Here is a 16,676-nt window from a genome sequence, read left to right as displayed (position 1 = left end):
TGTGTCTTTCCCCTGAGTTTGCATGTTTCAGGCCTGTCTAGGAAATGAAGACAGGGTACCTTTATATTCACTGTGCTGTATATTCATAAATGGGTCATTCCTGTTATGAAGTACCTTTTGAACTTTAATATGTTTGAGTTATAAAAACATTTACCAGACTTTCAAAAATCTGCTTTGATCAGGCACTTTAACTTGAGTCATTGTGAATGAAAAGAACATGCCTAACATATTCTAAAGAGGTAAAGTTGGTTAATAAAGTTAATAAAGAGCCAAACCTTGACCTTGTAGTTAATTCCCATAATGTTACTTCCTGTATAATGCCACTGTGGACACTGGCTTTTGTTAGTTAAAGGAATTCAAAAGAATGGAAAATGATACTGAGGACACAGGGGGAAAATACAATTAAAATGTATATTCCCAGAAAGAAATGTTTTGTGAAAAAGTAAAGAAACACATGGAATATTTCTTAATAATCTGTTTTTCATGTTAGAAGTAACCAAAATGTCATAACCAAAACCACTCATAATGTAAAACAAACTATGATTTCATCTTTATAATTTTGAGTTTAAAATTTGATTGAAAATATTAAGACATACACTACCATAAAATTGTTTGGGATCAGTAAGACTTTAAAGGAATTAATACTTTTATCCAGCAATGAACCATTAAACTGATCTAAAGTGAGAGTAAAGACATTTCTAATGTTATTTTATTTATTTATTAATAAATGCTGTTTTTTTCCCCAACTTTCTATTCATCAAAGAATCCAGAAAAAAAGTATCATGGTTTTTCACATAAATATTAAGCAATTCAACTGTTTTCAGCATTGATAATAATGTTTCTTGAGAAGCAAATCAGCATTGCAGGAATCATTTTCATTTTAAAATATATTAAATTAGAAATATTATAATATTTATGATTTATTATGAAATATAAATATATTATTATACAAAAATATATTATGATATATATATATATATATATATATATATATATATATATATATATATATATATATATACATGAATACCTATATATGAAGGTGACATTAGTCATTGAAACATTAAAAATATATAGTTTTTCAAACATGTGTTTGACTTAAAATCTTGCACTAATGTCTTTGAAACATTTGTGTTCTTACAGCATGTTATAACAGACACTGAATGATGAATTGAGCATATCTGAAGGAAAGAGCTGCATCAAAATAAGTTGGGTTTACTCATGATGGTGCTCAGTGTTCTGAATCAGTGTGCGTTCATGCAGTTACGGGTTACCCATTGAGCCTCACATTGATCCACAGATAAAGCACACAACAGGAGGTGTCGTGATAGATCTGCACGCTGATAGCCTGAACACGACGCCACGTCCCTCCTGTTTTGATATGGATGGAGTGGATCTGGATTCCGTACAATAAGTCAACCAGCGGATTCATCCTGCTATTCCTAAATGCAATGTTGTCAGGTCTTACTCACAGAAATCTGTACTTATTTCATCAATAATTGAGCATGTTGATTTGCACTTTTTAGACAAGAAATGGTATGGATGTTACTTTACAGGCATGCTCTGATCTCCCACGTGAACTCTACTTTATGAGTGTGATTTAGTATCAAAATCTGGCAACCCAGAGTTGTGGGAACTTGAGACAGGCACTAAATGTGTCATTTACTGGTGATTTGTATTCATAAAAGTCTAAGAGGTCATGTGTGGTGCATGTGGCCTGTGTTATGTTCAAGAGGTGGACAGGAAAGGAAAGAATCACTGCAAAACCCGGACTGTGCTGCCATCTAGTGGACAAGATGAGATGCCACGTAGTCTAACACACACAGAAGCCTGGGTTCTTCAATCTAATCTGTTCATAGACATAATATATGCAGCTGGGTTTTTTTTTCTATTTAGTGCCTCCTTGATTAATAATAATAATAATAATAATAAATAATAATATGTTTATTTTTTATAGCGCCTTTCAAGTGCCTTCCAAGGTCGCTTCACAAAATAATACAAACAGTTGACAGACAAAGAGACAGGCAATCTGCTTATTATAACAATCAAACAAGCAGAAAAGCAGATGGAGACAACTAATGACTACAAATAATTAACATGAGAAGTTATATAATCAAAGAAAACATCAATTTCGATAAATTCAATTGCATAAACTCATTAAGCCTGTATATGCTTGAGATGACCGTATTTAATTTGTTGTGAGTTGCAGTGACTAAAACAGTGACAATTTATGGTGGAAGGGGATAAAGCCTGTGTTTAGGCTATTAAGTTGATGCAATTTGTAGAAGAACTTTTACTTTTAAGCTGCAGTCCATAACTTTTTTACTGTTTAAACTGAACAAAATGTAGGCTATATAATGAGCGAGAACATTATGAATCTATTTTCCAAAACGTGTTTTTGTCTTATCCTGAATCACTACACCAGCACCTATAATAAGTGTTTATATTCGGACTATTTTAGACTGGTTCGGTTCGTACCACTGAGGAGTAGTCCAGTACCTGCAGGAGTCATTTGCATAAACAGAGAGAAGTAATTAACTTGGCTACAATGTTCTTCCGCAAAACGCATGCAGTTCTGTTTATTAACCGCTAGAGCGCCAAAAGTTACGGACTGCAGCTTTAAATAGCTAAATGTCAATTAAACATTCTTCTAAACTATTCCTGACCCTTTTTGATGAAAAGTAAATGGTATCGATTCGACTCCTCAATAGCAAACTTGAGTCGAATCTGCTACCCCCCTTTTTTTTAACCAACAATAATATAAACAGTAGACAAAAAGCCAGTGAGAGCAAGTTAAATAAAAAGCAAGTAAAATAAACAGACAAAAAATAAAAATAAAAAGTCAGCTACCCCTGCAGTGACGTAGCTGTGACGTCTGCTTCCAAAGGGTCTATAATTAGGCTACTTGCTCATTAACGCGGTTGAGTGGAGTGAATGACTGATACCTTACTTGACGGTGATTCGCGAAGTTAAATCAACTCTAGTAGAACGCCATCAAAGTTGTGAGTATAACTCTACTGGATCTAAGGTGAATTAAACTACTATAAAACGCATTACAGTGAGACTGAGTGTATAAGTGAAAAAAATACAATTAAAGCTATGTATCCTCGCTCTAGTGTAGGCCTACATCAGCAGGTTCAAGATTGTATTGTTATTTGTTCCGGGGGCTTTCATACCTGGCACGTTTACCTGCGGTTTGAGTGACAGTCCGAGTGCGACTGCAGCGTTGATCCGGTTTCACACTCGTTTGATTACATCGAACCCTCGTGCATTTTACTTCAACCTACATCATCATAAACGTGCACGTCGCATGATAGAAAACAGAACGCGGTTTATTTTTATTAATTTGGTGCTGTTATGTGCAGCAAAGTGAAGGACACTTGAGTTTACGGTATGCGTCCCTCGAAGACTTGCAAACGAACTCTTTTAAGGAGAAAGCTGATTCACTCTCGGCACGATTACACTACAATCACTTTGGCTCGTATCAAAGGTAAATCATAAAACTTCCATGCCCTACATTGTTTTGTTAAATTAATGATGTGCAGGCTACTTTACTTCCTGAACAAGTGCGCACATGTTTGAGTTGCTTTCACATTCACGCGAATCGATACACAATTCTAGAACTTCCAGTGCAACCGAACACATAGACCACCTCCTTCTGGTTGTCTCAGGTCTGCATGATGATGACACTTTAACATTACAGGTTTATGTGAACCGCGCCCTGTTTCGAATTAAACAGCCAGTGTGAAAGCACCCTTAAAGGGATAGTTCACCCAAAAATGAAAATTATCCCATGATTTATTCACCCTCAAGCCATCCTATCTTCTTTCAGACAAACCCAATCGGAGTTATATTTAAAAATATCATTGCTCTTCAGAGCTTTATAATGCTAGTGAATGGCGATCCTGATTTTGAAGTCCAAAAAAGGGCATCCATCATAAAAGTAGTCCATACGACTCCATGGGGTTAATAAAGGCCTTCTGAAGCAAAGTGATGGGTTTTTGTAAGAAAAATATCCATATTTAAAACTTTATAAACTAAAATAACTATAGCTTCTGGAAGACTGCCTACTCAAATCGACTTGCGCCTAAAGAGTAACCCTGTATGGCGGCGTAGGAGCAAGGGGCAACATTCTAATCTGAAAAATGAAGCCTACCCGGAAGTGCGAAAAACTGCAATACATCGAAAATCCGCTAGGGGCAGGTCCCAAAAGGGAGCAAATGTCCGTTTTCACAGCATAAATTCATGTTTTTACAGGTTGGTCCCATGGACTTTTATTGTATTTTTCGATAGGTTCCGAGTGCCTGACAACTGTGAGGGGGGTGAATTTTTTTCTAACTCGTTAGTTTAGATAGTATTTAGATATAAAATGTATGCCAAAAAGGGCGTGGTTAACTTTGATTGACAGCTTGATTGACAGCTGATAACGAGCATAGGCTGCGCCAAGGAGAATGACAACATAAGAAGCGCCATTTTTTTAATATACAGTTGGAATATAATACTACTGTTTTTGTATCATGAAATGTAGTTTTAAGAGTTTTTCAGGCGAGAATGTAGTTGTTTAAAGCTCAAATCTGTGGTTTATTTATAAAGATTTATGAAAGTTGTATCCAGGTTGTGAGATGCAGGCGATCACCGGGTGCTCGGCGCTCATGTACCCCGCCGGGAACAGCCTTTCCTCGGCTAGTCGTTCTGACGTTTGCCGCTGACTCTGGCGTCTCTGTAGTGGTTAAACATGAGATATAATTCGTCTTGTGTATATCTAATGGGTGATTTTTGGTCTCGTGAATCTATAATTTGTTCCCTGGCCAATCGTTTTGGCTGAGGGCTAAGTTAAGTGAAATTTCATAACTTTATAAGTTATTTAACTTTACCGTTGTATGGTTAGACTAAAGCGCTGACTTTGTGTGTTTGACTGAATTGTTTGCTTTATTTGTATAGCTTCTTGTAGGGCTGCACGATATTGGAAAAAAAATTACATTGCGATATTTTTTTCCCAACGATATATATCGCGATATTGCGAGCCATCAATCCAGGCTAAAGTCAATAATTACCATTCCATGTTATTAATAATTTCACTAATAAGCAAGCTTCATTACAAGTAACAAAAAGGCCACTTAATATTTTATTCCAGAAACATATTTCTCTCAGAATTCGGTGAACGTTCTACGCAGGACCTAACGTTCTTCGGGTTCTAGGACCTGAAAAATTATGTTTTCTGTGCTGATTCAGTGACGTGTTCATGTAAACGGCACCTAGACCCAGCAAAAGTAATGATTAATAATATGTAAAATATTACAATGAGACATTTTAATTGTTTATTAATAAACAAGTGTTTTCTGTAAAGATGAAGTTGACAATATACTGACTCGCGATCTTCGCAGCAGTGATCGGGAGAAATGCACTTTTCATACAGATTAAATATAGCTATATTTTTTTTAATGGTTCTGTTTAAAAGTAGAGATTTCTGTAGATAATAGATATATTTCTTTCTTTCTTTTTTTTTTTTTTTTAGGTGTGTGAGGCGAGTAGGCTACCTTTTACGCTGAGTTTCGGTTCATGGATGATAGCTTAATCTCGGGTTCAGGCGCTGGCTGCTATATTTAATTATTATTAATCATTATTAAATCCAGGAAATTGGATAATGAAATACTGATTAAAATTAAGATACAATTAATACAAAACGAAATTTGTTTTAAAGAAAGGCTTTGTGCTTTCTGTTTGAGGTCTCTGTGAAAGTTTTAAAGCAGTCTTTTAGTGTTGCTTTCATAACGGTCGCGTCCGTAATATCACGTAACATTGTTTTTTCCTCATAAATGCGAACACGAAAAATAAACGAATGTTTAAAAAAGACAACCATCCACAACTTTATAACACTCCAGCAAAGTAGCCTACCTCTTTTTGGTCAACATCCTCCTTTTTGTAGACGAAATAGGCTAGTCCCAAATAGCTGATTTTGACTTTTTTTTGCGGCGGATCCTCTTCGTCGCGCATTTTTGAATGTTGGCTGTGAGCGCGGTGAGCTGCGGCACAGCGAACCAATCACTGTGCAGGCACGCAGAACGCGTATGTCACCCCAGCAAAAAGCCATACAACAAACTCGTGTTTACTGTGTGCTACCGTTCTCTTATGGGTACTACTAACGTTACCCTTCACATCGCATGTTCCGGCGATGTGACTATCGCTCATTCGCACATCGCGATGTCGATGTTAAAACAGAATATCGTTCAGCCCTAGCTTCTTGTACCTTTTACTTACTTTTATAATGGCTAATATTGCTAACTGAAATTTAACAAAAAGAGACTGGGATGAGTTTTGTCATTTTAAATTTTAATACAATGAAGATGATCTGTAATGTTTACTGCAACATCTGTTTAGTACAAATGCACATATTGCCTGGACCATATTAAAATGTTTAATATTTTTATATTATATTTAAACGAAAAGAGGCAGGGTTAGTTTTATATTTCGTTTTGTTAGGCTAACGTTATATGCAGTGAATATAATCAATACGCGTTGCCTGAACCACATTTGTGTGGCTGTAATGTTTAAGATTTCTTTAAATGAAAACGAAAAGAGGCAGTGTGGTGTTTTATAACTTATTTCGTTTTATTGTTGCCTAAAATATACATACAGAGATAACAGGAGTAGCAGAGCGAGCTGAGTGACGCGCGCTGTTCCATTTGCAGAATAACCGGACTCGCGTCCTTTACCCATATATGGATTGGCCAGAAGGTGGGCGGGGTTTTCCAAGATGGCGCCGCCCATACCCCCCATAAACGGCTTCAAAACCGTTCTTCAGAAAGTCTATGGGTGATGTCACAGACGCTTTGTCCATATTTTTTACAGTCTATGCGTAGGAGTAGCGTAAGCAAACCAATAGGGCTGGGCAACAAACTCAAGTTTCTCTTCTCATTTATCGAAATCCTTTAACATTTCTCTTTAAAAAATCTCATTTTAGACTTCTAATTTGTGATCGGTGTTTTGTTTTGCTGTATCCTGTGCGATTCCGCGTTTGTCAATACTTCATACGTCAAGGGTTACTCTTTCGGCGTAAATTGACGCGTTTAGCCGTCTGTCGGAAACAAGTTATTTTAGTTTAAATATGGATATTTTTCATACACAAACACGATTGCTTCGCTTCAGAAGGACTTTATAACCCCCCACCCTTTATTAATTTTTTTTTTACTTTTTACGTCAACATTAAGATGCTTATTGTTAGTTCACACAAAAATTAAACTTCTTTCATTAATTACTAGATGCACTTTTTTGGGGCTTCAAATCTTTTTTTTTTTTATCTTTTTTTTTATAACTCCGATTTTGTTTGGCTGAAAGAAGAAAGTCATATATACACCTAGGATGACTTGAGGGTGAGTAAATTATTGGATAATTTTAATTTATGGGTGAACTATCCCTTTAATTGAATGTGTAGTAGGTTGCACAAAATACCCTTTGTACCCTTATGCATACATAAAAGGGGATCTCAACTTCTTTGTCAAGATCTTGTGTGAGATTGTTTTGAGAATTGAGCAGCAAGTTGTATTTACAGTAGGGCAAATGTGTTTCTGAATTTTAAATGCATATAGTGCTTTTCAGGATGGTGCAGATATATAGTGAAATTTTCTGAAACTTGAAGTAGGAAATAATGATTCATTTTCATTTGGTCATGTTTGTACAGGAGCCACTCCCATTCTGATTTAAAAAGATTCCAAACCGCTGTTATTCTACAGTGAATCGTCCACTGGGTTTGAAAACCCCAGAATGGCAGCATCTCTTTTTCATACTCAAAATCATTTAAAATGTCCGATCTGTCTGACTCTGCTTAAGAACCCAGTGACTACATCTTGTGGGCACAGTTTCTGCATGGACTGTATTAAGAGATGCTGGGATGTGGATTTTTATAGAGGCGTTTACAGCTGCCCTACATGCAGGACAACATTCAAGAAAAGACCAGCTCTCAGCAGAAGCACTGTGCTTGCTGGTATTTTAGAGGGAATGAAGCAGAAAGCTCCAGCTAGGCCTGTGACGTGTGATGTTTGCAAAGGAAGAAAAGTAAAAGCCATCCAGTCTTGTTTGGTTTGTATGGCTTCTTACTGCCAAACTCATGTTCGTCCTCATTATGAGTCTAAAGCTTTCAAAATACACAAGCTGGTCAAAGCTTCCCCAAATCTACAGCATCAGATCTGCCCTCTCCATCATAAAGCACTGGAGATTTACTGCTACAATGACCAGAAGTGTATTTGTGTAGTTTGTATGGGGAATCAGCACAGTGGACATAAAACAGTCTCAGCCGCAGCTGAAATGGCAAAAAAACAGGTAAGATGAGGTAATTATATTTAATATATACTGTATGAAGAGAGTTCTCAATTACATGCACTTCATTGAGCTGTTTCTACTAACTTGTTTTAGTCTGAGGCCAGTTTGAGATTAAGATCTTTACTCCAGTATTCAACAGTTGCTTAAGAACTGTTGCTTATTGATTGTAAATTCATCCACAGGAGGAACTGAAAATAAAAAAGAGGGATTTCATTCAGAAAACCATTGACTTGAAGAAGGAGGTTCATCAGTGCAACACAGCTGTGTTCTCTTTTGAGGTAGGTGTGATTGACCGCTAAAACTAGGGTTTGAACAAGATGAGAAATGGTTCCTATTATAGCCAAACAGCTGCTAACAGAAATACTTACAACAGAGTTGTGCTGGTTGAATAAAGTCGCTGGTCCTTTCCTGGTCATGGTCCTCTCTTATTGTTTTCTGTCTATCTCTACTGTCCTAACATTATTTGGAGATATGTTTGTGTCTGTATGATGGAGAATAAAACTCGCTTTTGGTGCCATTCAGTGGAAATTTCACTTGGAATCTATTGCTATACGTAACTGCAGGTTCATTTCCATTTTTAATTGTTTAGAAGGGACTAAAATTATTTGCACTGAGACTGAGCACTATGCACTATCAGACTTTATTGGCTCTCAGCATGCAGCCAGATGGTGCTTAGATTAGAGTTGATCCTGCCTATTAATAAGGATTATGGATCAATAGTAGAAATTGTTAACATGAACTAACGATAAAAATGATTTTAAAGGAGAACTCCGGTCAATTTTAACATTGAGCTCATTTTTTTGTAAATTTGGAGTGCTGTCAGTAACAGAGAACAACGACAAAAATCGGTGTTGCCTACACAGTGTTATCCTCTTTTTTAAAATTTGCACCCTGTTGACTTCAATGGGGCAAGTTTTAAACCTGCTTTTAGCCTCTTAACATCCTTGATGTGTCATTACAAGTGCACAGCCATGTGAGTGATTCCTTTCAGAGTGAACACGGGTGAATCTGACTGCAGTAGATGTGAAAGATATGTATAAAAATTGTTTATTCAGCCAGCGCAAATACCTGTATTTACTTTCCGTTTTCGGTCGAAGTCCAAAGTAGTCCAAAGTAGTACTGTGGTCTTCGACCGAAAACGGAAAGTAAATACAGGTATTTGCGCTGGCTGAATAAACATAATTTTTAACCATATCTTGCACATCTACTGCAGTCAGATTCACCCGTGTTCACTCTGAAGGAATCACTCACATGGCTGTGCACTTGTAATGACACATCAAGGATGTTAAGAGGCTAAAAGCAGGTTTAAAACTTGCCCCATTGAAGTCAACAGGGTGCAAATTTTAAAAAGAGGATAACACGGTGTAGGCAACACCGATTTTTGTCGTTGTTCTCTGTACTGACAGCACTCCAAATTTACAAAAAAATGAGCTCAATGTTAAAATTGACCGGAGTTCTCCTTTAAAGCACTTTCTCAGTTAATGTTAATTTCAACATTTATCAATACATTATTAAAAAAACAAATGTATATGTTAATGTTATTTAATTTTCCTGAGCAAACAACCAACAACAGATTTATTTTTAACTAACATTAAGATGCTTATTGTTAGTTCACACAAAAATGAAACTTCTGTCATTAATTACTCACCCTCATTTTGTTCCAACCCCGTAAGACTTTAGTTCATCTTCCGAACAAAAATTAAGATATTTTTGATGAAATCTGAGAGCTGTCTCACTCCTTCATAGGCTTTTGTAAGAAGATGTAATTTAATTTTGCCAGCCCAGAAAAGTTAGTAAAGACATCATTAAAATAGTTATTAATAGTGACTACAGTGGCTCAACTTAAAGTTTATCAAGTGATGAGAATACTTTTTTGCGCAAAACCTCCCCCAAAATAACGACTTTATTGAACTATTCATTTTCTTCTTTGTGGTCGACTCTCTGACGCGAGTTCACGAGAGCAACACGATGCATGCGCGAGAACGGAGAAGATGACTCTCATGATCATTTGATGGCAATGTGTGAACGGTAAGCCATTCATTTTGCGGCATTGGTAAGGCACTTTTACGTTTTCTCATTGGTTTCTCACGATTCGGACATCCAGGAAATGCACACTTTAGAACCATTTTAAACAGTATCGAGACCCATCTGCATCTTCTCAGTTCTCGCGCATGCGTCGTGTTGCTCTCGTGAACTCACTCAGAGGCCCACACAGAAGAAAATTAATTTTCTTTTTTGCGCAGAAAAAGAATTCTCGTCACTTGATAAACTTAAGGTTGAGCCACTGTAGTCACTTGGATTATTTTAATGATATCTTTACTAACTTAGTAACGGCAGAATTAAATTACAGAGAAGCCTATGGAGGAGTGAGCCAGCTCTCAGATTTAATCAAAAATCTCTTAATTTGTGTTCCGAAGATGAACGAAAGTCTTACGGGGTTGGAACAACATGAGAGTGTAATTACTGGCAGAATTTTCATTTTTGGGTGAACAAACACTTTAATGTTGGTTAATGCATTAACTAATGGGACTTTATTGTAAAGTGTCACCAAAATGTTGACCAAGTGTTTTGTGTGTGTTGTTGTGACAGCGCTCTGCACAGGCAGCAGTGGAGAACAGTGACCGAATCTTCACTGAGATCATCCGCTCCATTCAGAACATACAAGCCGAGGTGAGAGAGAAGATCAGAGCTCAGGAGAACAAGGAAGTACGAGATGCAGATATTCACATGCAGATGCTGGAGCAGGAGATTGTTAAACTACAGAAGGAGAATTGTAAAGCGGAGCCACTTTTACGCACAGAGAATCATGTTTATTTCTTCAAGGTGGTGAAAAATATCTAGAAGATGGATTTTTTTATTTTTTTATTTTTTTTATTTGATGAAATGCTACATTGTTGATTTTGACTTTTTGTAGGATTTTTTTTTCTTTTTTATCTTCCAGTTGCAGAAGTACTACTGCTTCTATTCTGGAGTTTTCCCATCCAATTCATCCAGGAATGTTAATAACCTGACATTTCAGAGAGTAAACCAATCTCTCTCAGAGCTGAAAAGCCAACTGGATGAAGTCTGTGAAGAGCGCATGCGTGAAATATTATACGAAGGTAAAAATGACTTTTTCAACTGTCTTTTAGCCTTTTTTTGGCAGCTCGGTCTTTCCCCATTCATCTAAATAAGAGCTGAACTTGCATTTTTAGTGATATCTACCACTGGGGTATTACTAATATGGCTGAGAGTGGATGGTCTTGCCCTAAAGAGACATTATTGTGGGGCACTGACTGATTTAAATTATGCCATAAAGGTGTCTATTATAAAGACTGCTGACTGAGTTTAAATCTCAGCTGTTCCTCAACAGCTGTATAATATTATGTTATTCATCATACATTTATGCAAGAGAAATTTCACATTGTAAGTTAATGTGTGTCTGTCTTTGTAGTTGCTGATGTCCAAATTTTCCAGGATGGTAAGTACATCATTCTAAAGGGGAGAAAATGCGCGCGCACACACGCACGCACGCACGCACGCGCGCACACACACACACACACACACACACACACACACACACACACACACACACAAAAAGAGGTGGCAAAATATATTTTAATAACCATTACTTAGGAAATCAACCAGGCTCACATTATAGTCATTTTTAGCACTTAACTGTCACACGTTTGCTCTCTTTACATTCATGCTTCATTTTTTTTTTTAAATATAGATGACCTCTCAGAAGAGGAAGAAGAGAAAGAAGAGATGGTTGATGAGAATTTGTGGTAAAGTTATTTATTACAAATAACAGTTATTGTACCTGCACTTTTTTTTTGTTGGAAACATCTTTCGAAACACTTATTTCGAAAAATGTGAGTTTTGATTGCAGTGGCTGAGATGTTTATTAAATAAACGAAGCCTAAAATAAATAAAGCTTTGGTGAACGTATTAATTTTCCTTCAAAAAGAAAAATCGTACTCATCGGTAGTGTTTGTGCATATATATATTATTTTGTATAAACACACATGCATGCATGTACAGTGGGGAGAACAAATATTTGATACACTGCCGATTTTGCAGGTTTTCCTTCTTACAAAGCATGTAGAGGTCTGTAATTTTTATCATAGGTACACTTCAACTGTGAGAGACGGAATCTAAAGAAAATCCAGAAAGTCACATTGTATGATTTTTAAATAATTAATTTGCATTTTATTGCATGACATAAGTATTTGATCACCTACCAACCAGTAAGAATTCCGGCTCTCACAGACCTGTTAGTTTTTTTTTAAGAAGCCCTCCTGTTCTCCACTCATTACCTGTATTAACTGCACCTGTTTGAACTTGTTACCTGTATAAAAGACACCTGTCCACACACTCAATCAAACAGACTCCAACCTCTCCACAATGGCCAAGACCAGAGAGCTGTGTAAGGACATCAGGGATAAAATTGTAGACCTGCACAAGGCTGGGATGGGCTACACGCTACAGGACAATAGGCAAGCAGCTTGGTGAGAAGGCAACAACTGTACATGTTCATGTCCAAAATTCTTAATTAATATTCAAAGTAGTTGACTCTCTCCTCAACACGGTTTAAGATTGATTAATATACATGGTTAAATTTAAAGCACATACTGCACATTCATTCATTCAAATATTTTAATATTATTTATAAATGTAAACTCAACAGGTATGAAATATGATCAGTAAGAGAAAAAAACTGTTAATGAGAAGACGTGCGGACTGATGCAGGTTGGGAGGGAAATATATTTATTTATTATTCAGAATGCACAGTTGGAAAGAAAATATATTTATTAGGACCATTTCAGTAGCCATGTTCAGTAGCCATTTCAGACCATTTCCATTTCTTAGGTTCAAGATAATTCATGTTAACACAGAAAACATGATTCACTGTTTTCATTGGGTTCCTCCAGATACTGGCTTTAACATAAGAGATCTTCCAGGAACCACTTAAATGTTAATAGATCTTACAATAACCCTTTTATAGAAATCGAGTTCCTCTAATTTCCCCCAAAGCACTTCGAGGTCTCATGGTAATGAAAAGGTGATTCTAGGTCCTCTGAACTGAATAAAAAGTGCTTAAATGATCCCATAAGTTCCTGTAAGAACCGCGAAGACTGTCAATGCTCCACCAGTAACCCTACTATAGGAGAAAGAGCTTTGAGGCACTTAAATTACATTTTTAAGTTCATTGAGTATCCGACAGGCACATTTGAGGCACCTTTAGTTTTTACAGTGCAGGTGAAGAGGTTGTGTTGAATACTGTACTGGTAATGTACACTATTTATTTGAATCAAATTAGTAAGGAATGTTTGTTAAAAGATCAAAAGATCAGGGAGGCTTTTCAGTTCCGTCAGTTCTATATGTTTATTAGAATGTTATACTACTGTAGATGCAATTAAATGAGTTTATCCACTCACTTAAACTTTACACTGATGACATGACTGATGTGGTATTAATTCAGCAGTCACATTTCATAGATCATGATGAAACAAATCTCTTTTTGGGTGGTATTTGGTGAACTCCAGGATCAAAATCTCATCTCTCTGGGGTTGGTAGCAGCCCATTCCTGCAAAAGATTGAGGCATGCCAGAGTATAAATAATAATGAATAATTAATTATTGTGTGTTGTAAGTTAAATTAAACTTTCCTGCTCAGTAAAGTAATACTACAGTATATAATTATCTTTTCCCTTACCCACTTCCAGTGGGATGGGATGTTCTCCTGGTTTCTCAGACAGAAGCTTCCAGTATGTATTGTCCGTTTTAGATCCAGGCAATCCGTTCACACTCTCCAGAAATATGCCATAGTGAGGGTCAGTAGTGTGTGTGAATCTTTTGTTAAAAAGAAATAAAGGTAGCAGAATTAGCACAAAAATTTAATTCCATTCAAAGTCTGCTTTCAAGAAATGTCGTTAGTCCTGGGCCTTGTTCAATTGACTGACAAGACAAGCGCTGATTCAGCATCTGCAGGCTTATCGGAAATGTATAGAAAAATAATAGTACATTACAGAATTGCATTGATCTTTTTGTTCCTGTTTTCCTTAGTGGTCACAGTGGTAAAGTATGCCCCATTCTCCTATAACCTTGATTTTGATTAAGTATGTGGGTAATCAAACCAGTAGTAAAGTTAATCAGGTATGATATAATTACATTACTGCATGTGAAGTGCACTAAACTTCAAATCAATTCAGTAAAATTTGAAGGAATACCTGAAGCTGGAGTTGGTGTGCTGCAGTTCATTTAAGGCCCCAAACATTGTCCATCCCTCTGTCACAGTGGTGGAGTAGGAAATCTGCTCTTTAGTGATATCATTAATGACAATCACCTCAACCGGAAACGTATTCAGCTCGCCTATTTGGGAGAGAGAAAGAAAGAGCATTATATAGTTTGAATGCATCAAATACATGAAGTGGTAATTTAGAGTTATTATAGTGTAACAAATACGCAGTGTTGGGTGCAATGCATTAATAATTACTGTAATTTAATTAGGCTACATTTACTCTTACTTTTTTTTTGTAATTTAAATATTGTATAGAAAAATTATATATAAAACAATAGTGGAGTTAACATCAAAATGTAACATCTAATGTTAAAATTTATGTTTTTAATGTAACATTTATAGAAGATACCTCACCTGAGTGGTCACGCTCTCCCAGCCCTGGGAAAGGCAGCAAAGCTGCGAAGCACAGAAGAATAATCACTGTCAGAGCCATTCTATCAGTCTGCTCAGTGTGTTTGAATGTCTCTCTCAACCGCACAACCTATTTATGCAGTTTTGTATGCTAATTATTTATTTATTTGAAGTTCCTGGGAAATGCATGCCTTACAAGAACTGGTCAGTCAAGAAACACAAGGAAACATGACAAACAAATCTTGACTGTTCCAGTCTCACAAATTTCTGCATTAATTGATTAAAAAAAATAAGTTGTAGTAACTTAGTGAAATTTTCTTGATAACTTTGGAAACTGGGCAGTGGATTTCTAGTTCCCAGCATGTTTTGCATTGGACTGGAAAAGGAGAATAAGTGTTGAAATAAGTTAATTTTTTTGTGTGTGTGAAAAACAGACCTGTTAGTGTTAATTTTACATTTTTTTGGAAGTTTCTGCAATGCATGCCTTAAGAACTGGTCAGTCAAGAAACACAAGGAAACAAGACAAACAAATCTTGACTGTTCCAGTCTCACTCCCTGAGCCTTGTGCAAAACACTGACAAGACAAGTGTTGAGTCAGGTCTGACTGTAAAAGCATCTGGAATAATTATAGTTATATTGATTCTGTTCATTAATGTCACAAATCCAGCCTTTGTGGTTCCCTCTGATCACCACCAGAGGAAACTTCATTTCATTTCCCATAATCCCGTACCTGGTGCTGACCGCACACCTGATTCCCATCTCATGGACTATTTAACTAGCACTCTCCCAAACCATCATTGCAATTTTTACATTTTTATTTTTTTGTGGCTACATTTCTAAGCATATTTTCGCAGCAAATAAAAAAAATATTTGCAGCATTTTACTGTTATTCGTAAGTGTAATGCATGTATTGTGAAACTGCAGCTTCATGCTAACGCAAAATAAATAGGATCTTCTTCTGACTTCCATTTTTCCGTGCTTACACTTTTGGCACGGTTTTTTCGCACAAATACGGCCAAAAGCACTGCAAGCCTGTGAACAGCAATTTGCAACCGAAAACAACAGTCAGGAACTGTAAAACAGATTAACTGCGTAAAATCAAACTTTGTGTTAAAAAAAAAAAAAAAACTGTTGCAAATGTCTAAATGACTTCTTGTGTGCCTGGGGCAAAACAATAACCCGATTTGTACATTTGCGTCTTTCTTTTACCTGCGCTTCCAGTTTTGGCACAATTCTCTCACTCATTGAGTTTTGCAAGCGCGAAGAGGAGGGCGGGTCCACCTTCTTCATGTAGCCAATCAAATGAGCTTCGCTCTCGATTTACTCTTATCTGATTGGTTCAATAACCACGCTAGAACAGTCCAACGATCTCCATTGACTTTGCATTGCGAGAGGCTGCCTCCTTGTCATTTCTTGCTTCTAACAAAAGACAGACTAATGCCTAAAAGCTGCTATGTGACAAGGTGTACAGCAAACAAGCTAAAAAACCCAGAAATAAGTTTTCATAAGCTGTCGACCCCAAAAAACGAGCGTTTTGAGGACATAAAAGTGGATACAGGCTGGAACGAGTGGGTAAATTGTGGGATCCTGACACTCAGTATGCACTAAAAATACACTATGGCCCGGTTTCACAGACAGGGCTTAGACTAAGCCAGGATTAGACCATAGATCAATTAGGACATTTAAGTAATTTTTATAAACATGCTTATAAAAAAACATTACCCGAT

At 36.6% G+C, this 16,676-nt stretch overlaps 2 protein-coding genes across 2 annotated transcripts; one reads left to right on the top strand and one right to left on the bottom strand.

The window, feature by feature from the left end:
• The first annotated feature begins 2,908 nt into the window (after nucleotides 1–2,908).
• Nucleotides 2,909–12,184, top strand: LOC307149623 (tripartite motif-containing protein 29-like). The gene is made up of 7 exons (XM_079856042.1): nucleotides 2,909–3,028; nucleotides 7,679–8,316; nucleotides 8,499–8,594; nucleotides 10,906–11,139; nucleotides 11,258–11,417; nucleotides 11,750–11,776; nucleotides 12,029–12,184. Exons 2-7 carry the CDS (start codon nucleotides 7,762–7,764, stop codon nucleotides 12,085–12,087), a joined length of 1,131 nt encoding a protein of 376 aa, XP_079712168.1. The 5' UTR covers nucleotides 2,909–3,028; nucleotides 7,679–7,761; the 3' UTR covers nucleotides 12,088–12,184.
• An 860-nt stretch (nucleotides 12,185–13,044) lies between these two features.
• On the bottom strand, nucleotides 13,045–15,066 carry LOC307149684 (cobalamin binding intrinsic factor-like). Its single transcript, XM_079856193.1, has 4 exons — nucleotides 14,953–15,066; nucleotides 14,528–14,669; nucleotides 14,014–14,150; nucleotides 13,045–13,885 (listed from the first exon to the last, which is right to left on the bottom strand). Exons 1-4 carry the CDS (start codon nucleotides 15,029–15,031, stop codon nucleotides 13,791–13,793), a joined length of 453 nt encoding a protein of 150 aa, XP_079712319.1. The 5' UTR covers nucleotides 15,032–15,066; the 3' UTR covers nucleotides 13,045–13,790.
• Nucleotides 15,067–16,676: the final 1,610 nt, after the last annotated feature.

The sequence above is a fragment of the Squalius cephalus genome (genome assembly GCF_949319135.1).
Source record: "Squalius cephalus genome assembly, chromosome: 21".
NCBI classification, from domain to species: Eukaryota; Metazoa; Chordata; class Actinopteri; order Cypriniformes; family Leuciscidae; genus Squalius; species Squalius cephalus.
Note: the sequence above shows the minus strand (reverse complement) of the source record. Positions and strands in the feature narration are given on the sequence as shown.

Excerpts from the sequence above, each read along its gene's own strand:
- LOC307149623 (XM_079856042.1), top strand. The coding sequence starts at position 7,762 with ATGGCAGCATCTCTTTTTCATACTCAAAATCATTTAAAATGTCCGATC. Across the intron at positions 8,317-8,498 it reads CTGAAATGGCAAAAAAACAG|GAGGAACTGAAAATAAAAAA; the intron begins GTAAGATGAGGT and ends ATTCATCCACAG. Across the intron at positions 11,777-12,028 it reads TGTCCAAATTTTCCAGGATG|ATGACCTCTCAGAAGAGGAA; the intron begins GTAAGTACATCA and ends TTTTAAATATAG.
- LOC307149684 (XM_079856193.1), bottom strand. The coding sequence starts at position 15,031 with ATGGCTCTGACAGTGATTATTCTTCTGTGCTTCGCAGCTTTGCTGCCT. Across the intron at positions 14,151-14,527 it reads CACACCAACTCCAGCTTCAG|ATTCACACACACTACTGACC; the intron begins GTATTCCTTCAA and ends TTTTAACAAAAG. Across the intron at positions 13,886-14,013 it reads TCCCATCCCACTGGAAGTGG|GAATGGGCTGCTACCAACCC; the intron begins GTAAGGGAAAAG and ends AATCTTTTGCAG.